The sequence below is a fragment of the Mastigoproctus giganteus genome, chromosome 10 (genome assembly GCF_048544385.1).
Source record: "Mastigoproctus giganteus isolate SK-2022 chromosome 10, ASM4854438v1, whole genome shotgun sequence".
NCBI lineage: Eukaryota > Metazoa > Arthropoda > Arachnida > Uropygi > Thelyphonidae > Mastigoproctus > Mastigoproctus giganteus.
This window is the reverse complement of record NC_143584.1, coordinates 197216928-197242336: the sequence shown is the minus strand read 5'-3', so window position 1 is coordinate 197242336 and position 25409 is coordinate 197216928. Positions and strand designations below refer to the sequence as shown.

Here is a 25409-nt window from a genome sequence, read left to right as displayed (position 1 = left end):
CCAAATGTTTGTCTAGTTCTGGCTTGAATCTATTTAAGCTATCAACTTCCACATCAACAGATGCAATTCTGTTTCAGCAATTAACTGTCCTCTGGCTAAAGGCAAATTTCCGCACATTTATTCTAAATCTCTCTTTCCTCAATTTTACTTTTGGCCCTTCAAGTGCGTAATCTGAACAAGAGGAAGAATCCCATCAGGATTCAGCTTGCAACCCGTTCAAGGCCTTATACACCTCAATCAGATCTTATCGCAGGCGCCTACTCTCCAAACGCTGCAAATTGCAAATCTTGAGCTTATTATTGTTGCAATTAAGATTCTTTCTAAAATGAGGTTTGCAGAGCTGTGCGCAGTACTCAAGGTGTGACTTGAACAATGTCTTATACAGAGGGATAATCACCTCCTTATCCCTGGTAGCAAAATTCCTGAAAATCAAGACCCCATGAGCTTTTCTTGCAGCGTATCTCCACTTCCCAGAGAACTTCATATCTGAATGCACAATTGCCTCCAAGCCTTTTCATTCCACACTTCCCTGAGTGTAGTAACACTCAGGGAAGTGTCGTATGAAACGTTAACCCCAGTGTAACGCACTCTTTGTACGTTACTCTGGGTTTAACTTTCTAGATATTCATTGCAGCTTGTGCTTTGATCACTCACACACACGGATTTGTTGGATGAATTTTGTCTACAACAATATGCTCCAGAGGCAAGCAATGGGAGCAATACTCTTCATCTCATTATCAGCATTAATTATTCATGCTCTAACAAGATGTTGATAAAGAAATCACTAAGTGGCTTTGATCACAGTGTAATGATTTGCTATATACTTAGAGATGTTTTAATTCCTTCAGGAGGAAAAGGGTTTGTGCTTTCATAAAGGTGACTGTGCTGGTCTCAGATGGTTTTTAAATGCTATACTGTAGGACCAAGTGACGATGTTACCAACAGTAAATTCTAAATGGGGAGCATTCAAGGAATTAATCTTGGGGCTGTCTTTCATACCAACTAAGAAATACTCTTCATGGTTTAGACCTAAATGTACGGAAGAGCTAATGAGACTCATGGCAGACAAGTCCCCTAGGGTTGGATGTTGAGTCCATTGTTGTATTCGATATTTATCATTGATATTGATCAAGATATATCAGGCTTAATGTCCAAGTTTACAGATGATACAAAAGTTGGCAGGGTTGTTAATGACAGTACGCTACTGCAACAGGATCTAGAAAAGTTGAGGAAATGGGCTGACAGGTGGCAACTGATGTGTAACTTTACAAATGCAAAATAGTGCATAAAGTGCAGCAGTAACTCCACAGTAACAAACCAACTGTGCGGGGTAGTGGAGAATAAACAACACTCAGGGTATAAAAAGACCTAGGGGTAATTGTGCTATTAGATATGAAGTTTTCTGAGCAGTGCAGACAGACTGTCAGAACAGCTCATGGGGTATTGTTTATGATACACAGGAATTTTGATAGCAGCGATAAGGAGGTAATTATTCCTTTGTGTAAGGCAATTATTAGGCCCCACCTTGAGGACTGTACACAAGTCTGGAAGTACCACTTTTGGAAGGATGTAAAACTGTTGTATCAAGAACAGAGAAGAGCAAGAAGATTGGTGAGGAGAACAAAGGAGTGCTTATAACGAGGTAGGTTTCAATTCTACAAATTGCAGTGTGTTGAGAGTATGCACCTGCGAGGTAATGTGATTGAGGTGTTTAATATTTTCAACGGCTTTATTATGCTCTTTAATGGTGAGAATTTTCCTTTTGTCTAGATTAAACTTTTTTTTTTCCCCTGATGGCGCTGCATAAGCTTACTTTTTTCGCACTATTTACCATTATTGATGTTAATACTAATTATAAGATGATCTGTTGTGCTTTCCATTTTCTTTTAACACAAAAATTAAAACATTTTCGATTATTTTTTTTCTGTGACAACACTTGTCATTTCTTTCTTTAATATTGGAATACAGACAGTGTAGAAATTTTGGTGATGCAGAGTTCATTGGGCAGGTCCAGAAGACATCGTCATTTTAAACTGTTTTTGTTGCGAAGTTTTAAACCGTATACCAACAATTGTGGTTTGCGCTTTCAGTTTTGTTTATGTCAATGCAATAATTTCAATAAACGTTGAAATTACCATAATCCTGTCCTTTGATCTTCGTATTTGAAGAGAAACTAAGTTGTAATTTTCCATAATATACGGCGAAATTAGAGAAATCCCTCAATCGGACAAAACTTCAAATTGTCCCTTTCTCACTCTTTGCTATCACTCTATATCCCCATGTCTGTAAAGTAGGGCAGATTGACCTCAGGCTGTCATGGGAAGGAATAAAATAAGTCACATGACAAAAAAAAAAACGCTAAGAACCACCAATGCCGGAAATGGACGCAGTGGGAGAGGGAGTGTTTAATTATGGATACATAAACAAAGCGGTTCAGCTTCTCAAGAGGGATTAAAGTTCACAAGGAACTTATTTACTTCTGCTGTCTTTGCAACAGAATTTCAGTGAAGATTACTGAGGTTTTTGTTGAAAGAAGATTAGTCAGTGAAGTTTTTGGTGAAATAGTTTTGTGATTTTTCAATTACAACGATTCCACATTACTGCTCATGGATATGAAAAGTAAGTAATTTGCAATTTAATGGAATAAAATAGTAAATTCCAGAGCGGAAGTAACGCGTAATGACGAAGTCGAACTTTATTTTTTATAATTATTTTCTCAAATAGAATCAGTACTTAATATAAGTGCCATTTTGTAAATTTCAAAACTTTTGATCTGAAAATCTATATCATCACGTTCTTTACGTGTTCGATCTCCTGTTAAAACTTTCGGTAAAACTAAAAATTTCAAGATGGCGGCGAGGAGAAGAGGGGGAACGCAGTTATTTTGTGAATTCTCCGGTTTTGTAATCGAACATAACTGAACTCAATATGCGGGTGTTGAAATGAAAAAAAAGAAGCAGGAAAACGCCAATTTTTCAACAAAAAATCGCATCACGTGCAATCGTGATTCTCCTCGCCCGTCCATGAGCAAAGACAGTTGGCTACTCCAACTGGATCTAGATTAGTTGAGCAAATGGGCTGAGAAGTGGCAACTGAAATTTAACATTGACAAATGCGAAGTACTGCGTATGGGTACCAATAACCTAAGAGAAACGAACCAACTCTGTGGTACTACACTCAGGGAAGTTTAAAGTGAAAAAGAACTGGGGGTAGTTGTGTAGTCAAATATCAAGTTCGCCGAATAGTGCAGACGATTTGCCAGGGCGGGTCATGGACTCTTATCAATGATATATAGGAACTTTTTTAGCAGGAACAGGGAGGTGATTATAACGTTGTTCGAAACAATGGTCAGGCCAGAACCGCTATTTCGATTAAAAAATAAGATAATACGTAAATAATTATTTTTAATTTATTGAAAAAAGAAAAGAATTACAAAATATCTCACATATAATGAAACAATAAACAAAAATAACAAAATCATCCAGAAATTTTGGAAATATCACAGTAATAAAATAAAAGGAAAATTATATTGTTAAAAAATATAATAATACAAATCTGTTTCCTTGCTTTAAGAGATGCGAATTTATAAATTATTTCATTTATGTTTATTTGTTCCAAATCATCATTTTCCAGAACAGAACACACACATAATACACACAAACCTACGTCATTCACATTCTGGCCCATTTGTAGTGATACTGTTCTTCACAGAGATACGAGGCGGAGTTGAACGGACGTTCTAGGAGCCCCCTTTACAAAACGCATGTCCTGCAAATGGCGTCTGCGCGGGTAGCACAGTGGTATCGTCACCCGCCTCCCCACACCGGGCGGAAAAGGCCTGGGTTCGAATCCCGTAGATGACGCGAGGAACTTTAATGGGCTTTTTTCACTCCGTGGCTGAGTTAGTCGGACTCAGGCGTAGATAGCAAGGTTTTTCTCCCCAGGAACTGGGGCTTTATCGTCCAGCAAAACAGGCAAACCGTCCATAGAACATACGCAATTTACCGACACAAATACAGGTTAATGTATTTAATTACGGGCATCCCTAAAATAATTTTTTTTGTTTTTTCCTGCAAACGGCACCGAAACTCTTATCTGTTAGGACACCATCAACACTATCTTGGACAATCTGCTTCCTTCTGATCGCCCAGAGGATGACTTGACTACTCATCAACAAATAAGACAGAACGTTGGTTGTTCAATAATTCCTAAACTACTACTTCTGAATCTCAGCCATGTACGCAGCTAGAGGTGGACACAGTTGCCACTTCTTATAAATTCCTTCTTATAAATTGGTTGTCCAGGCCTTGCTTGACCTTTATGAGGACATCTTTATCAAACAATTCCACAAATTACGTCCGACTGTATTCAACAAATGTCTGAATGAAAGCACATTCCCTGTTATCTGGAAGACAGCTCTTCTTAAACTAATTCCTAAACCTTCAATCACCCAAAGTGGCAAGTCCTTCCATCCTACTGCTCTGTTATCACATTTGCCCAAAACACTTGAACGGTTGATTACTATAAGATTCATTTCGCTGTTCACGAACACCTCTGTTGTATCAGACTATCAATATGGTTTCCGAACTGGATGAGGAATTGAAGAAGCAGTCGTTGAATTCCTTTCTCGAGTTAACTCTGTAAACACTAAATACGCTCTTGCTATTTTCGTTTGATCTGTTATGCTGGTCTAGTTTGTTTGCTCCTTACAGGCTGCCGATTATCCTGTTATTTTGAAAACCGTACAGTTTTATTTCTGGATCTAACTGTCTCCTGCTCTATCACTGGGAACTGCCCCTAGGGCTCTGTTCTTGGACCACTCGACTGGAACATCGTTCTTGACGAATGGCTCCTTAAAGCTATTCCTTATACTTCCAAATTGGCTTATGCAGATGATCTCACCCTTCTGATCCAGTGCAATTCCTCTGCCTCTCTTGAAAGTACTGCCAACTTAGTCATGGCAGATCTCTCTCAATGGTCCACCATAAATAAATTATCCGTATCCTCCACGAAAACTAAAATGATTCTGGTAAAGGGTTCTCTTAATATTTTATGGCCACCTGTTGTAAAACTTCAAAACAAATCACTTTCCATGGCTCCTTCTCTAAAATTTCTTGGTCTGATCATTGATAGTAAACTTACATTCACTAACCACTTGGAATATCTCCTAGAGAAAGTCAAAAAACTTACCTTCTCACTTCTGCATCTCTCTAAACAATCTAGGGGTCTGAATTCTCGCTCTCTACGGTTATATTACAAAGCTGTGTTTCTACCAATTTTTTCCTATAGTGCGGCTGCCTGGTTCTGGCATGTTAAGAAGTTTTCAGTACTGACGTAAACTTCAGAGCATTCAATGTAAAATGCTTTTACCAATGTGCAGGGCCTGTAGGACTGTGTCTATTCCTGTTTTGCAGGTCCTTAACGGCTGTCTGCACCTCGATCTCTTTCTTTTGTGCGAGGCCTGTGCTTCTACATTAGGCACGCTGTCCCTGAAACTTCCTTGGTATGACTAGAGATGTCACAGTGGATCCCAATGCAGAGCAAAGACTCTCAGAATATTCTGATGCAGAGTTGGCAAGATAGATGGTCCGCTACCTCTATGGGTCTTGTTACTTTAAAGTTCATCCCTAACGTCTCCTTTGCCACGTTAGAGTCCACTCAGAAATGGTTTCATCCTGGTCTGTACACTCTCTACTTACTCTTTGGTCATGACTCCCTTAATTCCAACTTGCAACTTTCAAAATCGCTGAATCACCTCTCTGTACTTATGGCAACCCAGAAGACTGGGAACCAGGAGTGGTTTAAGGTCGGTTGAGGCCCCGGGCGCAGAATACAATATTAGGTCCCTTAAAAAAAGAGAGAGACGGGGAAAATAAAAATACATGTTAACCATTTTTTTAATAAATAAAAAATATTATGTACTATTAATGTTTTATTTCCAACAAAATTTGAATATAATATATGTATAATATAATTAATAATAGCATAATAATAATCACAAAGTTTTGAACTAATAGTTGAACATATTAATTCAACTATTAGTTGAACATATTAATTCAACTATTAGTTGAACTAATATGTTCAAATAATTTGTTGGGGCTTGCGTGGACCCTTCAGAAGTCGGGCCCAGGGCACGCGCCCGGTGCGCCTCCCGTTAAATCCGCCTCTGCTGGGAACATATTTTATACCACTGCCGTCAATACCTAGATCTTCGACAGAACCTTCTTCTATCCACCAGTATCACTCTACCCGGAAAAGAGCCAGACTTCCTCAGCAAATTTCCATTCCCTGCAAAAATTTTCTCGTCATGCTTTTGATCGCCAGAGAATTTCTCACTCAACTACGGAATACATCCTAGCCTTCCTAATGGAGATAGATGCTGATCAGATATATATTTTTTCCCCTCTTTTTTTCTTTTTATTTATTATTTTTATTTTTTTTATTTTATTTATTGTTTTATTTTATATATTTTTTATTTTTTTTAATTTTATTTATTTATATTTTTTTAATTTTTTTCTTTCTTTATGTTTAATTTTTTATTTTTTCTTTCTTTATTTTTAATTTTTTCTTACTTTATTTTGAATTTTTTATTTTTTAATTTTTTTTTTTTATTTTTTTTAATTTTTTCTTTTTTTATGTTTAATTTTTTATTTTTTCTTTCTTTATTTTTAATTTTTTCTTACTTTATTTTGAATTTTTTATTTTTTTAATTTTTTTTTATTTTTTATTTTTTCTTTATTTTTTTATCATTTTTTGAAATTTTTTTAACTTTTATTTTTTTTCCCATCTCACTTTTTTTGTATTTACTTATTTATTTTTACATGTTCCCTAGGTTTGGGCAGCCCGAGGGACAGGATGTTTTTATCTAGTGTTCATTATTTACTTACCTATATATTTTATTTTATTATTATTATTTTTTTATTATTTATTATTATTTTTATTTATTTATTTTTGTTCTGATAATAGGGCAGTAAGAGCTGGTAAACCACAGGGAGGGACAAGGGACAAGTGGAACACTAGGCAGGCCTTCCAGGTGATCGCTTGCCTGGTGAAAAAACGGTTCAGAAACTACTAAACACCACAACACATACATTGCAAGAACATAATATTACACACATTTCTGGCCTGTTACAGTGCTCTGTAACCATCGTAGTGTACAACGATGGTTACAGGTGAACACAACGAGGTGAACAGACGTTCAGGTGCCATCCTACGTAAGATGCTATACATGTCTACATGTCCTGGATTGAATACTTCATTCCGACTGACTGACATGATAGTATTAATTCTAAGTTACATGTTTTTGGTCTTTTATGTCCTTGGGGTAAAGGAGTCCTTTACTCCTTCATGTTCTTGTGGTAATATTGAACCAGTCGAACATTTACTTTTTGACTAATTTATATTTAATTTAAGAATTCAAATACAGGTTATAATTAGGATTTATAATCATGAGGATCTAGAACAATTGGTGAACAATAAAGAAAACTTCCTTGCTTTAGCGAAGTTTGCATATAGGCTATTTAAGAGGAGGAAAAGAATTGTGAATACCGACTTTGACATTAAATTTTAATACTTGATGTCTGTCTGGATTTGCTTTACGTATATCCATGATAGTAAATAAAAAATAAAAAAAATCGGTCTGTTGAGTCCTAGCAGTTATTTGGTACAGTTAATTAATAAGTTGAGATTTGTTGCTTAGTTGTAGAATGGATCCCGAATGCTAGTTCTAACAACTGTTGTACAAACATGTATGCTGTGTACGTTGCAAATAGAATTTGACTTGATAGTCTTCAATTCGTTGGTGGGTGGAAGTAAAATATTTGTGGCAGAAAGTCTGATGAGATAAGAGATCTTTGTGTTCAGAGCTATAAAGCTTGTTGCTCTACCTATCAATTACATGTAGTCATTAGTTAATCGAGTCATTGAACTAATGTGATTTTAGTTATTACATCTATAATGTTCAAGATTGTGGATAATTCTGATTGGGATTAAGTCAATAATTAGATTGAACTTGAGGTATTGGTGGTCTTTGATTGGACTGACTTGTGCTGGTTAATAATATAATTCTTAAATGGGTTATGGCACTTGTCAATATTTATTGATTTGGCTGTTAAGTTTAATTATAACACAGATTACGCTGTTTGAAAAAATATGCTAATCGATGTTAAAGCTGAAATTATATATTCTCCGTTTTAATTTTTGTATAGATTTAACTAATTGTTGATGATATACAAAGGTGCTAATGATAAGGTGTGTCTGTTCTCTGAGTCAGTCCTTTAAGTTGGCTGGTAACTCCTTTCGGAGTCAATATCTTATAGTATTAGTTGAAGAGTTACACAGTTGTATTAGACTTAATTGTGGATATTGTATTAGATTTAACTGTGGATACTGAAGTGTGGTTAACTCTATACTTAAACTGTGTATGTTCCAGTCTTTTATCTTTTATTTAGAATTGTTCTAAGAAAGATAATGCAAGAAGAAGCATTAATGCCTCTCTCTCCAACGTACGCTGGATGAGGAGATTGAATTTAAGAAAATTTCCGTAATATAGTGTATTTACTAATAGTTTTGCTATCCGGTTGACAGTTGGTTTAATGTTTCAAATATCCCAGTTGGTATTCAGTAATTTTTGTTATTGTCCTCATGACAGATGTACATTTAATATTATTTTTCAATATCCATAAGTGCTGGATACATACAAAGTAGATTTCCTGTTATAATGTTTACAGATAATCTCCTAACTATCTTCGTATTCTATACTATTCTCATTATTACTTTTTGTTCTCCCTTTTTCTGGGAGGTGCCTTTCTCTTCCCTCTCCCATCTTTTCGAATACTTTCCCATAAATCCCCTACTTTGTTTACTTCTCCCACTATCATCCCATTTCTTTTCATAATTTACCTTGGAATTTCCAGGTAATCCCTGAAAGCTCCAATACGAGAATTTTATTTTAGGTACCTGCCATGCCTCCAAGTGGCTTGGGAAGGGAGTTAGGGGGCTGAGCACCAGGTGTCCTCTGCCCCCTGGCTGTGAAGGCACTAAGTGTCAGCACTCAACATTCAACAGAACAACACATACACTACACACCCACATTGTCACACTTACCGGCTTTGGCTCATGCTTTAGAAATGAAACTGAGGCTTTTAGGGGAACCCTAAAGAATGCCAATAAATACAAATTTTAATTGAATATCAATTTACTAAACATGGCATTTATATGATTATTTTACTTTTTTTTTTTTAGGAAGAATATAGCATATGAATAGAAACATCTAAAGGAACGCTGTTAACAGAAACAACAACATTGCAAGAACATGTATCACTAATGAAGAAAGAAATCGATGAGTAGTTATTTAAAACAGAGTGGCGATTTCTAATATTTGAAAAACTCTATGCAATTCTAAAGGTGAGAGATTCCAAACTTAGCATCATCTTTTCCTATTTGGGTATCCACAGAACTTTTTTTCTGTGGACAGTCGTACAGCCAGAAGAACCGAACATATGTGATTTATAAATGGTACAATACAAGTATCTAGAATTAAGAATATTACACAGAAGTAACAACAATTTATGAGTAAAACAACCATTTCTTTACAACTAAATCAGTTCATAAAAAATGTTGGCAATTTAATTTTTAGATCTGCATATTTGAACACTTCAGTCAAGACATCTGGCAATTATCTTTATTGGTAAACACACTTGCAATAAAACTTTTGGCAAGAAGTACAAAGGAAGAACTCCTGAAATGCATGTGTCGCTTCATAAGGAAAGATGTTGCAGTTGTGAAATTTGTTGGAAGACATTTTCACAAGGTCTAAAAACACACCTCTGAGAAAATAATGTGAAGAACCATTTCACTTGTTGAATCTCTACTCAAAATTCTGAGTATTCTGAAGTTAAACTGTATTTAAAGGTTCCTTTGGATGAAAAACGTTTCAGCTGAATAACTTCTGATATCAAAAGGATATTTCATAAAACATGCTACAGTTCATAATGTTAAAGGTTTGGGTCTTCCAAGCAGTGAGAAGTTCAGAGAGAGAGAGAAATGGTCAAAAGTGCTATCAGATATCGTATTAATTATAAAAATTCTAGCAGTGAAACCTCTAAGAAGAAGTTATCACAGAGAGGAGGACTACAATTCCATCTCAGCCTTCCAACTGAAGAACAATCTTTCAGCTTTCCAACCTGTGAAAAGATGCTCTCAGAAATAAAATGCCTCAAAACCCATCTCAGCGTTCGTACTGGAGAAAAACCTTTCACCTGTCCAACCTGTGAGAAGAAGTTCTCACAGAAAGCAGCACTCCAAATCCATCTCAGAGTTCATACCAGAGAAAAACCTTTCAGCTGTCCAATCTGTGAGAAGAAATTCTCAATGAGTCAGTGTGTCGGATACCATCTCAGAGTTCATACTGGAGAAAAACCTTTCAGCTGTCCAACTTGTGAGAAATCATTTGCACAGAGCTCACACCTAATAACACACCAAAGAATTCATAGTGGAAAAAAACCTTTCAGTTGTCCAACCTGTGACAAGAAGTTCTCACGCAGAGGAACACTCCGACAGCATCTTGTAGTTCATACTAGAGAAAAACCTTTCAGCTGTCCAGCCTGTGAAAAGACGTTCTCATGGAGAGGAGCACTAAACAGACACCTCAAAAGTCATGGAGAAAAACCCTTCAGCTGTCAAACCTGTGGAGAAAAGTTCTCTGCAAGAAAGGATCTCCAACACCATCTCAGATTTCATACTGGAGAAAAACCTTTCTGCTGTTCAATCTGTAAGAAGAAGTTCTCATTGAGAGCATCCCTAAAAGCACACCTCAGAATTCATACTGGAGAAAAACCTTTCAGCTGTCCAACCTGTGAGAAAATGTTCAGATGGAAAAGTGATGTCCGAAAGCATCTCAAAGTTCATACTGGATAAAAACCTTTCAGCTGTCCAACCTGTGAGAAGAAGTTCTCACTTAGAGGAAGTCTTACAACTCACCTCAGAATTCACAATGAAGGAACACTTTTCAGCTGTTCACACTATGAGAAGAAGTTTCTCCAGAAGAGATACCTTAAAAAACACCTCAGAATTCATACTCGAGAAAACCTTTAAACTGGTCCCATTATGAGATGAAATTCTCAGTGAGAGCAGAGCTCCAAACCCATATCAGAATTAATTGTGCCGAAAACCTATCATCCGTCAGGCGTGTGAGAAGAGGTTCTCAAGGAGAGTAGACTTCCAAATCCATTTCAGAATTCATACTGGAGAAAAACCTTTCAGGTGTCCAACCTGTGAGAAGTCATTTCAACTGTTCAAACAGAGAATAAACTTCACAAAGAACTTCAGAATTCATAGCGAAAAAAAACTTTCCACTGTGAGAAGGTTTATGCAAAGAGATCTGCTTACAGAAAAACCACAGAATGCATACTGTAGAAAATCCTTTTCAATTGTCCAACGTGCTAGGAGAGTTCTCTGTAATTGGAACCCACACAAGACATCTCACAATTCATAATTTAGAAAAAAGAAAACATTTTTTATGTCCAAGTTTTGAGAACTTCTCCAGAGAGCAATCCTTTCATCTGCCCAAACTCTGAGAACCTTTTTTATTTATTTTGGTTAAAGTTTAGAATAGGGTATCCCTACCTTGAATTTCCCAAGGGTGTGGCCTGATGCCGTGTTTGACAGGCATTTCTTTTCCGCAGCGATCACGTGATATGTACGACATCACGACGTCACTTTAGATCATGTGACATATGACGTTCGTTGGTCGTGTGACAGACTGGCTAGCAAGGACAGCTGGTTGGGTGCTGAGTTCGAAAAAGCACCGGCATAATGCATTGATGTCGTGTGACCAGCTTGTGGCAGAAATGCGCAGACTCATCAAAAAATTGTCTCTGAACGTATATCACATGACCACCTTGCCTCATAAGTCACATGATCGAAAGTGATGTCATGTATATAACTTGACTTCTTTGGAAAAGAAACGCTGGTGAGACATGCCATCAGGCCACATCCTGTGAAAATTCAAGGTAGGAGGTACCCTAATGTAAACTAGCTTTAAGGGAAGTTTCTTTAGGTGCTCTCCAGAGAGTTTTCAGATGGAAGTAACTATCTTTGATAGATCGACAAACAATGCAAGGAGAATGTGACAGTTGCGATAAGTAAACGCATTACAGGCAATTTCGACAACCAACCTACTGACCTAAATGACCCCTTTCGTGCATGATTTATTATTTTTTTTTCTTTTGTTAAATTCTGGAAAATATTCTTCCGATTATCATTAAATTTTGTTAATTCATAACGTAACGAATTGAAAGCTGTGCTTTATATCTTTACTTTTATATCCTGTGGATAACATTCCTCATATTTTTGTGTATTAGAATTGCCATTAATAGAATTAAATTTCAATTCGTATATGTGATCAAAATGACAGACACTACATATCGTATAGCGAACTGTATTTTGTTATGCAGTGTCCATCGTAAAATGATTTAATCTTATAGTGAACCAATCACAAAATGGGGATCCACTGTAGTGAACCTTGTACGGCACATAGAACATATACGTGTGCAATGCGACAACTGAAACCACCTCCACTAAGTAAAAATCAGAGATCTGACCTATTTCGAAAGCGGAAAAATTAAAGCGTGCGATGGAGCTGAACAAAGAAGCCAGAGAATATCCATCCCCATCATCAGAGCCTTACATCTCCCCAGAAAAGTTAGAAGTGAATTTGGAAGGAGTCATGGAAGTTGATACTGCAAATTAAAACGATGAAGAGTCCTTGAAAACCAATCCTAAATGAAAAGCGAAGAAAGCCAAAAGAGACTACTGGAATTACTCAATCAAAACGAGTAATATGAAAAACATTTTTTATGTTAGTTCTGTTTTATTAACTTCGTTTTGTTTCAGAGCTCAATGAATAAAATATTGATTTTTTTTCCCTTACATATCCTAGTTGGGTTTTCTTTTGGTTATATATATATATATATATGTGTGTAAAGGGTGTCTGAAAAATATTGGTACAAACGTTTAGGGGAGATAGGTAACATCTAAAGAAATTTGAATCGCATAGGAACCCATAAGCGAAAATGTAAATGTAAGTCGGTAGACGACGCTGTTCATCAGTTCGCGAGAGGGAAACTTTCTGGTTTACTCATTCAAGCAGTAGTTCTGAACGAAGAGCATGCATCGATATACGAACTGTGAGCTGGCATGCATGCACCTAGTGTATGGATTAGCAGTGGACAATGGACGAGCCGCTCAACGAATTTATGGAGAACGCTTCCCAGACAGACATGTATCGGACCACCATTTGTTTGCGTGTGTGCATCAAAATTTGTGCGATTATAGGACACTTATAGGTAACGGGGTAATGCGGGCAGACCACGTTCGACACGAACTCCCACCATGGAGGAAAGTGTGCTGAATGCCATCCAGAATAATCCTACTTCCAGCACACGTGCCACTGCCTCTGCTTTAGGAGTGTCTCATTGCAGTGTACAGCATGTCTCGCTCGACGATTCCTTACAGCTGTTTCATCTCCAAATAGTTCAGCTACTGCTCCTCCAAGGTCATCATGCACGTGTGGCTTTTGCACCGTATTTTCTCCAAGAAAGTGTTCCAGACTTGAATTTTCCAGCCTATGTTTTGTTCACGGATGAGGTTTATTTCACCTAGGAAGGCTTATTCAATCAGCGCAATGCTCATGTGTGGGCTCACAACAACCCACACGGTATGTGCCCCCAAGCGGCGCAACATTGCTTCGCAATAAATGTGTGGGCAGGTATGATCGGTGACTGCTTAGTCGGCCCATACCTGTTACCATCCCGCATAAACTCCGCTAAATATCGGATGTTTCTTGAACAAGTTCTACGAGGTTTTCTTGATGATGTTCCAACAAATGTGAGATGCAACATTTGGTTTCAACATGATGGGATACCTGCCCATTATGGAGGTTGTGTTGTGACCATTTTAACAGGCATATTGGGTGTCGATGGATTGGTCTTGGTGGACCCGTTGCCTGGCCTCCATACTCACCTGATTTATTGAGCCTTGATTTCTTTCTGTGGGGTGCCCTCAAATCTATCGTGCATGAATCGCCTGTTGAGATGGAAATGGATCTCGTGGCCAGACTCATCTGCGCTGCTGCTATTGTCAAAGAAACTCCAGGTGTGTTCGACTTTGTCCGCCAATCCATGCAGCGTCGGTGTCATGCATGCATTGCGTCTCATGGTGGAACCTTTGAGCATCTGTTGTAACATCATGAAATGCATTCATCTCATACACCATTGTTAATATTTTGTCAAATAAATGTTTGCCACTAACTACTGTCTTTTGTCTTTTCTGCTTGTCGTTCCTCTGGTTCTACTTTCCTGTGATGTTTCCGGTTATGGGTTCCTATGCAATTTGCATTCTTTTATATGTTACTTACCTCCCCTGAACGTTTGTAGCAATATTTCTGAGACACCCTGTATATTTCCTTTCTTCTTTATTCCTTACTTTTTTTTGAACTCCCTTTAACTAACCTACTCCCCTCCATTTTCATCCACTTTTCCTCACACCCTTACGTTTTTGAAACCCTCTTCAACTGCCTCCTTCCCGTCTCTACCCTCCCCACTTTTTTGCAAACTATATAATATTGTTCTTGCGCACTTACTAACTTTTCACTTCTTTTCCACCAATCCTAATCCAGATTCAAAAGTCTTTCTCCCCTTATTTGTCAATCCTTCATTTTACAGTACAGACAGCAGATATCTTAGATTTGGCCCCTTTCCCACAGAAGGTTTAAATTTCTGTTTTTGGGTAGAAATGCCTGGGATTCTTAGTGCCAACTGTAGTTCATTTTCTCCTTTCTTTTAAGCTATCTTCAAATATTCCCCTAGAAATTTTATATTTGAATTAGTGACGTTCCTAATTCCTGTCACAACCCATACCAAAACTCGAAATTTATGTCCAATCTGGCCCCATTACTTCTGTACAGCATGCCATTCTTCCCCGTTATTAATCTGTATGTGGTATCCGCTTCCCTCCGTCGCATGGGATTTTGTTTCTACAGGTGGCTATGTCAAAACCCCCTTCTCATGACACCCCACCAAAATATACCCTTACCACGAACCTGGCTAGTTTTGCCACATGTTACAATAGGGTTTACCTTAAGATTGATTTCTTAGAACACTTTTTCCAGTCTTCTAACGTCCAAATTGCATGCTCTTATCACCAGGCCAGTGTTGTACACCTATGAACCAGGAGAGGATGCCAGAGGGATTTTCTGCTGGTATAGCCCATACGTGCGAGCGTGCAATGCATGGTCATGCCAGATAATGTTCCGGATTGGCCCATGTTGTATTCGGTACACAACTCCTCAACAGCGCTGCGCCTGTTTGCCTGTACGAGTCATCAAACCTGGTGCTCATCTCTAACATCAAATTTCCGCTGATCTTTGCAGTTTTGCCGTCAATGTTTAACCATTTTGACGCCGGTCCTGGTACTCTTTAAGTATGGCAGCTGTCGAATATCCCACCAGTACATCCATTTGGGAAATCAAGGCATCAGCTTTTCGAACGCCCACAGTTTGTCCTTAATTAAAGTCCAATAAATCCTTCCTTTTACCCATCATGCTCGAAATTTTACTACCTACTGAACCACTGACACCTTATCTATGGTACAAATGGGTCGACTAACTGCACACTCTTGTTCCTCATGTGTTGAATGGGTCACATTCAGTTTTCATAGGGGTGGTCATAATTCAATGATCACTCAGTGTATTTGCTTCATCGTGTATCGCCCTGAAGTGTTTTGTGCACTGCTGTTTGGCTTGGATAATCGAAAGTTGTTTCGCAGATGTTAAAATCTGTGTTAATACTTCATCACTCGTGCTCCACATGTCATTCAGTGTTAACAAAGGAAGGCATGATTTATCGGTATGGACTGCTGAGTCATCATGATTGCTACCCTTACATAGCTCACATTTCCAATTTTTCTTTTACTTTTTAGCGAGTTTTTTCAGATCCACCTAAGGTTAACTGGATCCGCAATAATCGGCATGACAGGTTGTACACTGAAGTGCATGGAACCTCTTGGACGATGCAACTAGTAAAGATCAACAGTTTCTCCATAGTCATGTGGAAAGGAAAAAAGAAAAACGGAATATGCCAAGCAGCCCTTGCGATTCATTTCATAGTGACTCAGTCAGTAATTAGCAGTGACCTTTAGATTGTCCAAAACAGCCCTAGAACTTGAAATGTTTGAGAGCATAAGACAGTTCATGCAGGTCAGAAGAAGCTAACTTAAGACCTAGACCAGCCAGCGTAATTCTGAAGAAAGCTCTTTATCTGTACCGTATTACTGAAATTAAAAAAAAAAATGAGTGAAATTACATACAATTTTCCAAGAAAAAACTCTGTAAGTTGATCAGTGTAGTCACAATGAGTAGGGGAATCACCTTAACACAGAGAAATGGAAACTCCTTAATTAGACACTTATTTAATATTAAGACAATGCATACAGACGTGTACGTGCACTCGAAGGGTGTGTGCGAAAGAAGTACATGTTTTCACAGACACAATACCTTAAAAACCATCTCAGAATTCATATTGTTGAAAATCTTTCAGTTCTCACTGAGTGAAAACCAGATGAGTGGTCGTACTGCAGAAAAGACATTCAATTGTCCAATCTGCGTGAACAAGTTCACAAAGAAAGGTCAACTCAAGGATCACCCGACAGTACATACTTGGGAGAAACTTTTCAGATGTTTAACCTTTAATAACACATTTTGCAAACAGATCATTTCATAAGATATTTCAATGTTCACAGTGGGCAAAAGCATTTCAACTATCCAATTTGTGAGAAGTTTTCAGATAGAGTAAAATGCAAAAACCATCTTATTTCACAGTAAGGGGAAAAAAATGTGTGGCGCGCATGCAAAGCAGAAGTAAGTGATACTCTTTAGGTGAAATTTTATTACATGATCGCGGATCCCGTATTGACTTAATGATTGCCGTATGCAACGAATCTGCATGGATGGGAACTTCGCAGATATGGGATGTTCAAATACTAAATATATTTTTGGCAAGTGCTGTGGCTTCGGATGATATTTAAAACCATTTGACTTCAATAGAGCCAAAATAACTTTGTTCTTGAGAGAGCCACAACAGCTATTACAGGCTGCGATATGATTTACATCTTCATTTGGAAATGCTGTTTGAAAGAGATCTCGAGCTGCTACAATCTTCACATCGTTTTGAACCAAACTGAAATCATTATCCAGGAATGTACATTTAAACTGTGCGTTGATGCCACTATGTTTCTTAAAATTCTGTTGCTGCTCCTGCTGTGTATTACGTGTTGAACGATTTGATGGAGTACCTCTGGCAGTCCGTTTTGGCTTCTTCACTTTTCATTTACGATTGGGCTTCGAGGTCTCTTCGTAGTTTTCATTTCCAGTGTAAATTTCCATGACCCTTTCTTCCCAATTCACTTCCAACATTCCTGGGGAGATGTATGACTCTTAAGATACGGTTGGATACTCCCCAGCTTCTATGTTCAACTTCATCGCACGATATAATTTCTTCCGCTCTTGAAATTGCTTAGATCTCAGCTTTGCACTCAATGGAGGTGGTTTCGGTGGACGCATTGCACATGTACGTGCTCTATACGACTTACAAGGCTCACTACAGTGGTCCCGACTTTACGATTGGTTTGCCATACGTCACTGTTGGTCATTGTGATGACTATAATCATTTGAATATTAATTCCGTTAACAGCTATTCTAATAAACGAAAATAGGGGGAATATCATCCACAGGCTATAAAAGTAAAGATAAAAAAAGGGAAAAAAAAGTAAAGATAAAAAAAGGAATAAAAAAGTAAAGATAAAAAAAATAAAGATATGAATTATAAATATTCTGTCGTGTAAATCGGAAGGATATTTTTCATAGATTAAGAAAAGAAAAAAAAAAGAGGAAATTCAATAACACTGCATATTTCCAAGTGGTTACCCATCCAATTATTAAACATGCCTAACTTAATTAATTGCACGGGAACGGGATCATTTAGCTTAGTATGATAATTAGCCGTTTAACTTGCCTGTAATGCGTTTACTTCGAGGAACAGTCGCATTTTCGTTGCGTTGTTTGTCGATTTACAAACCCAAGTTACTTCCATCCGAAAACTACATGGAGCGCACCTAAAGATGTTTCACTTCAAAACTGTTTCGTTGACTACTTATGATATAAAATTTTCGGTAAAAAGACCTTTCAAAATAAAGAAACACTTTTCAGCTCGATAATCTGTAAGATTCAATTCCCTTGGAAAGTTCTACAATGAAATGTAAAAGCACACACGGAATAGCCTTTCAGCTGTCAAACTTGTTAAGACGTTTAAACAAAGAACTCTGAAAGTAATCTGATTGTACATGTCGAAAAGAAACCTTTCAGATTGGAAAGCTTTCATTAAAAGAAACTTGCGTTTCTCGAACCTTCGAAAAGAAGTGCATGATAAACTGAACTAACAACTAATGGCTGGATTGATAATAAGAAGTACTCTTTCAGCTGTCCAATTTTTCTTTGAGAGTTTCAAGAAATGTGCATCACAAGAGATTTTTTTTTTAGTTCATTCTGGAGAAAACCATTCATCACTACAGACAGCGGCGAGTGCTGAGAAACATATAAAACTATATCAGTGTGCATGAAAGAGAGAACTCCATCAGCCGGTTTTCAATGCTAAGAAGCTCCTAGCAAGAAAAGGTTCTCAGAAAATGAGAATAGCATTTGTTCCAAGGACAACCATTTTATCTCTATAAACTAATAAGAAGTGCTCAACAAAAAGTACACTTCTAGATTTTCTACCAGTTCGGAATGTAAGATCAAACTTCATAAAACAGGTAACAGTTGAGTAGCAATGAATTTCGTTGCAAAATTGAAAATGCTTTGAATAAAAACAAAAATAAGCCATATCTATATAATGTATATGATTTTTTTTGTCACTGCTTTATATAAATAAAAATTCTAATTAGCTAAAATCTCTGCATATTTCTGGTGAATTTTTCTTTTATAATAACACTCTACCCATATATATTTCCTTTCTTTATTCATTTGGATAATTTACTTAAACTTTAATCAAATTAAAAAAAACAAACTGTTGCTGGTGAATTTTTCCTAAAGTAAATTCTGTCTGTCTCAACAACCCATACTTATTAATATACAGTACATCAAAATATATACTGTACAATATTTTCATATTCGTTAATTTCTTTTCTCTTATTTTATTTTACAAATAAAATAAAATCTTTAAAAAGTTATGTTACGGTACTGTATTGTTAGACAAGGTTTTTGTTTACATTTCGTTTTTATTATTCTATTAATTTAAATTAATTTATTTTTAATTTTTGATATTATTATTCTTAGATATATAGTAGGTACCAAAAAAAAGTATAATTTTGTCACTTTTGGGGGACCTTATTACTATATTACAAAACTTGAAAATTTAGTTCCCTTTAACTTTGAATTAACGACATTCGACTGTAAATGTTTTTTTTTTTTTTTTTTTCGTACATGTCTTATACTTTTCGTTTCTTTCCTGATATTATGATGCTGAGTTACTGTAAAAATTTTTACCAAGCACTGTTCTCTGGGCAGCCCTAAAAAACATGGTCACTTTTTAACCTTTTCTGTGGCTAAGTTTATTATTATTTACCAACAGTTAAAGTTTGCCTCATTCACTTTTAATTATGGCATTGTAATCATTTCAATAACCGTCTTATCGTCCTATCCTGTGGTGGTTGCATATTATTATTATTATTATTATTATTATTATATATTAGTTTGCACCTGATAAATTTTTCATTTTGTTTTCCATTTAAAATGATAAACTGAGGTAAACTGTGGGCATCTGATAACATCTCATTCATGATTGTCGTGTTATCAAAAAAGGTTAAATATAGTTTGCAAATGTTCATTTTGGAATATTTTTGAGAGCACCTGTCAAATATTACTTAGCGTTGCCTTAGCTATTAAAAAATATCTTTTGTTTATATTTCTATTTGTGATGCAAGTCATTAATGTAACATACCATCGCGAAAAAGGGTTAGAATTGTGAAATTCCTAGGCGTGCACTTTCTTTGAACACCAGTGTGCAATCATATAGTGGAATTTCAACATTCTCTATCGCTGAAACATATGGTTCAATTAGTTATCGACAGGATGTCGTATGTTCTTTTCGCCATTTGTCTGCACCAGATAGTAAACTTCACTGTCTGCCTGTATCATAATTTTGAAACGGCTTTCTGCTTCTGTCCTTTGTAATTCGTTAGTGTTCTACATTATTAGCAGTAGTAGAGGGATACAATGCAAGAAAGCAAGCTTATGCAGCATCAGCCAAAAAAAAAAAACCTGCCATTTCACCCCACCATTCGTTCAAAATGCCTGTCCAGCTCAGCCTTAAATTTATTTAGGCTGTCAACTTCCACAACGAAAGATGGAAGTCTGTTCCACCAATCACCCACCCTCTGGGTAAAGGAAGATTTCCGCACATCTATTCTAGAACTGTCTTTCCTCAATTTGAATGTAAGCTCCCTCAGGTTCTTAATCTGAGTAGCATACTGTCTTTACTGTAGTTAACAACCCTGCAAACCTGTATATCATCTGCATACTTGAACATTAATACTGATATACCTTCATTAATATCATTGATGAATACACAAAACAACAATGGGCCCAGAACGGAACCCTGGCGAACTCCACTAATAACATTTGTTGAAGAAGAGCACTGTCTATTGATTACCACTCTCTGTTGTCTCCCAATCAACCATCCCTTTATCCATTGTAGCAACTTACCCTTAATTCCATATCTCTACAATTTGTACAGCAATCTTCCATGTGCAAAAATATTAAAAGCTTTTCTGAAATCCAAGTATATGATATCAAAATAATTTTTGGCATTCAGTTCCTTTGTGACCTCATCACAGTATCCAATCAAATTGGTCATTCAAGACTTTTCCTTCCCAAATCCATGCTGTGTCTGAATTATTGCCGCACTCTTGTCTAGATGATCCTGCAATTCATCTTTAACCAGTGACTCCATTATTTTCCCCAGAACACAAGTTAAACTAATAGGTCTGTAGTTACTTGTGTCACCTTTTGAGCTCCCTTTGTGAATTGGTGATACTTTTGCACACCTCCAGTCCATGGGGATCCTTCCTGAGTCCAAGGATGCTCTCATAATTATGGATAAGGTTTTGGTTGCTTCCTTTGCTGCCTCCTTTAATATTACTGGATAGATCTCGTCCACCCTAGGTGCCTTCCTTATGTTTAACTTCAACAATTTCTCCTCCACTTTGCTCTCAGTTATTACAAAATCACTTAGCTCCCTGTTAGAGTGTGATAAACATCTGACATTCCACTAATTGAATAACTCCTCATGTGTGAATGTAAATGCAAAATACTTATTCAGTTTCTCAGCTACCTGTGCATAATCATCAATAGTCAACCCATCTATGTCAAGTCGACTAATGTGATTCATCCTTTTCCTTCTAGAGTTTACATTCACCCCAAAATAATTTCATATTGAATTTGTAGATTTCTCTCAATAAAAATGGAATACACTTAAGAAAAAAAAAACAAAAAAAAAAAAAACAGTGATGTACAGGACTTCAAAATATATATTTTTTTGTTTTATTTATTTATTTATTTTATTTTTTTTTTTTTTACAATACAACAATCATACCCAATTTCTTTGGGTGTCAACTTTGCCCAATTCATTGCTTGTGTAGTCTTTTTCCATGATTCATCGGATGAGTGTTTTTTCTACTTACTGGGCAAAAAAATTGGAAATTTCTTGAAAAGAGCGTCAATGGGTCAATTCTTAGAGGGTCAGTTCTTAATTTAATGTTAAATGTACGGCATGCAAATATAAATTGTCACCTGGTATGGTCATAATTACTATTACTTACAATTAGATATACTCTAAGCTTTCCACCCTCTTTGTGTGTGCGCGGGTTTCTTCATAGCTATAGATTTTATTGCTCCAAAAATTTGAAAGATTTTATGTTATTTATAGTCTAAGGCGCATTTAGGGCTAGTGCCTCAAGCTGCGAACAAATTTGGACTATGTATATATAAAGTGCTTTAGCATCATTATATACAGCCATTTCTGAATAGACAGAAAATTATTAAGGTGGCATCGTTTTAGGTTGAGTTATACTTCATAACTGTTTTTGCCATCATTGCATCACTTGGGTACCTACCCACTCACTGAAGAAGGGCCAAATAGCCCTGAAACGGTGCCGTATGGGTGGTGGTGGTACCTATCTGAGAATAAGTAACATTAGTCTTCTCCTTAGGTGAAGCGTTACTTATTCGAAGTAGTGCAATATCATGGCAACTCGTTGTGAAGGTATTCACAATATGAGATATAACCTAAAACGATGCCACCTTAATAATTTTCTGTCTATTCAGAAATGGCTGTGTATAATGATGCTAAAGCACTTTATATATATATACAGTTATTTATAGTGAAATCCAGTGTTCCTATGCGTCTAATAGCAAGGTCTAAGTGGATATACAGTAAATCTGTTGACACTGGTATCTTCCACTTTGGTATCATCTATAGTATATGGGATCGGGAAAGGGGCAATTTCAAATTTCCCTCAATTAATGCATTTCTATAAATTATTGCATATATTTTACGCTGGTCAAGGGGCATTTTAATATACAGTGCAGTGTCGTTTATTAAAATGTAGTAGTAGTGGAATGTGATGCAAGAAAGCAAGTGTATGAACTTATGCAAGAAAGCAAGAGTATGAGCTTATGCAGCATCAGCCAAAAAAAATTACAAAACAAATCCCACTAAATATTTGTCCAGTACCTCCTTAAATTTATTTAACCTATCAACTTCCACAATGACATATGGAAGTTTGTTCCAGCAATTAACCACCCGCTGGCTAAAGGCAAATTTCCGCACGTCTATTCTACATATCTTTCCATAATTTTAATTTATGTCCCCCCTAGGTTCCTAATCTGAACAAGTGGAAGAATACCATCAGAATTCAGCATGCTCAACCCATTCAAGGCCTTATGCACCTCAATCAGATCACCGCGCAGGTGCCTATCTCCAGCTGCTGCAATTGTGATTGGTAAGTTTTCCAAGACAAGATGTTTTAAAGAAGTTAATCAACTTCCCTTGATAGAAGTGCTTGGCTTACGGTCAAAATTTTTGAGTCTTGGTTGTCAAAAGTGGACAAAAAAAGAACATTTTGATGATTCTAGATCGTCGTATAGCACATTATGTCGAGATACTTAAGTTGATAAATACTGTATATGGCTGTTGTTTTTACTTCTCAGTACCACCAGTTTTATGCATCCACTGGATCAAAGCATTATTTATAACTTCAAGAGAGTATATAGAGCCCGCCTGATAAGGTACTCCTACTTGAACCGCAACATAGAAGAGGAAACAATTTGCAGCCAAATTAGAATGTCTTGGAATGCTGTCCATAATCTTGTTATTGCTTGTAACAGTATTGCAGGAAGCGTAATAATCGACTGCTTCGGAAAGAGTGGCTTTGGAGAGAATATCATCGAAAAACATGGCCCAGCAGACGAATGTGATAGCAACACTGAGGAATGGAGGAATTTGGATTTTGGATTTTGTTGACGAATTTTCATATGGATTTTGTTGACGAATTTGAAGAGTTTGGGAAGATATATGATGAAGTTGCTACAACAGAACACCAAGCAACACGATGATGTTTATGTTGCCATCGACTGCGAAAGTAAAGAAGCACACACATAATAACACACTGAAGTAAAAAAAAAATCCACAAAATACATTGAGCATAATAGAGAATGTGTTGTTCTGCAATAATGTTGCTAAAGAAAGAACTATTGCATTTAATGTCTGTGCTGTGGTTAAAAATGAATACTGAATAGGACAAAAATTGTGCAAACGACATTGGATTCTTTCTTTAAATTAGATTAATTTATTAAAAAAGTAACGCTTTGTTTGTTTCCTTTTTTATATTAAGAATGCAATTCTTTATACTGTGATACTAAAATATTTTATATATATCAAAATATACAGTATACTGTGCAATATTTTCATATCCGTTAATTGCTTTGCTCTTGTTAGTTTAAAAATAGAAAAAAAAGAAAAAAATAAAATCTTTAAAAAATTGTGTTACAGTACTGTATTGTTAGACAAGGCATTTGTTTTATTATGTTTTATTTTTATTATTTTATTATAAATTATTATTTTTTTTTGATATTATTATTCTTATATAGCAGGTACCAAAAAAAACGGTATAATTTTGACTCTTTTGGGGGAACTCATTACTACAAACCACGTTATTACAAAACGTCAAAATTTAGATCCCTTGAACTTTGTATTAACGACATTCGACCGTAATTGTTTTTTATTTTATTTTTTCGTGATTATACTTTTCATTTCCTTCCTGTATGATGCTGAGTTACTGTAGAAATTTTTACCGAGCACTGTTCTCTGGGCAGCCTTAGAAAACATGTTCACTTTTTAATTTTATCTGTTGCTAAGTTTATTATTATTTACCAACAGTTGAAGTTTGCCTAATTTACTTTTAATTATGGCATTGTAATCATTTCAATGGCCGTCTTATCATCCTATCCTGTGACAGTGGTATATTATTATTATGCCATATGGTGCCTGAGGCTTTTTGTGCACCAGCCAAAAGAAAGAAAAAAAATGTGTGTGTCTGTGTGTGAGTGAGAGAACAACAGTCACAAGTAGAAGAGAATCACCAAGAAAGAAAAGAATGATGATTTCCAGCCCAGGACCATGGGTGTGACAAGCCCATACTCCGTCTAACTTTATTTGTGTGCCCTTCTTATATACTCAGACTGCTTTAGAACCTATAATAGTTGTATTAAATCCTTTTATATGATTTTCATTCAATAAGCAACAGGTACCTCAACCTCTAAAGCCCACAAACCACCTGTTTGCATATATATATATATATATATCAGAAGATCCTTGTCCTTGAGGTTTCTTTCTTAATTTTCCCTGCCAGAAATAATAATCATAATGATAGAAATTTAATTTTTCACTTCTAAACTTTTACATATATTACAGTATTTAACAGGGATATATATACACGGGAGCCTCGGTGGGCAGGAGCAGCAGTGCGTAGCACACGCTGCTTGATTAGACCGGGGTTCGAGCCCGTGACCACCAATACGGAGGATACGGAAAGGTCAGGGAATGGTCACCGCATATCCCCGGAGCAATATGGCCATAGTTGCTAATGCTCCTAAAAACTAAATAACCTAAATAAACAACATATATATACACATATACAAATGTAGGTTACAACTTTCTCTATATACCTGCTGTACTTATACATAGCAGTTCAGGAACAAAATAGTGGCCTCGATGGTCTATTCTTCATTATTCTCTCCA

The 25409-nt window shown here is 36.5% G+C and overlaps 1 protein-coding gene across 1 annotated transcript in view; it reads left to right on the top strand.

Moving 5' to 3' along the window:
* Positions 1-10371: 10371 nt before the first annotated feature.
* LOC150079739 (uncharacterized) overlaps positions 10372-25409 on the top strand; it is a 56921-nt gene continuing 41883 nt past the window's right edge. Inside the window, exons 1-2 of the mRNA XM_090383205.1 lie at positions 10372-10833; positions 15979-16176. Of these exons, the coding sequence (XP_090239331.1) occupies positions 10372-10833; positions 15979-16176 (660 nt within the window). The remainder of the gene's footprint in view (positions 10834-15978; positions 16177-25409) is intronic.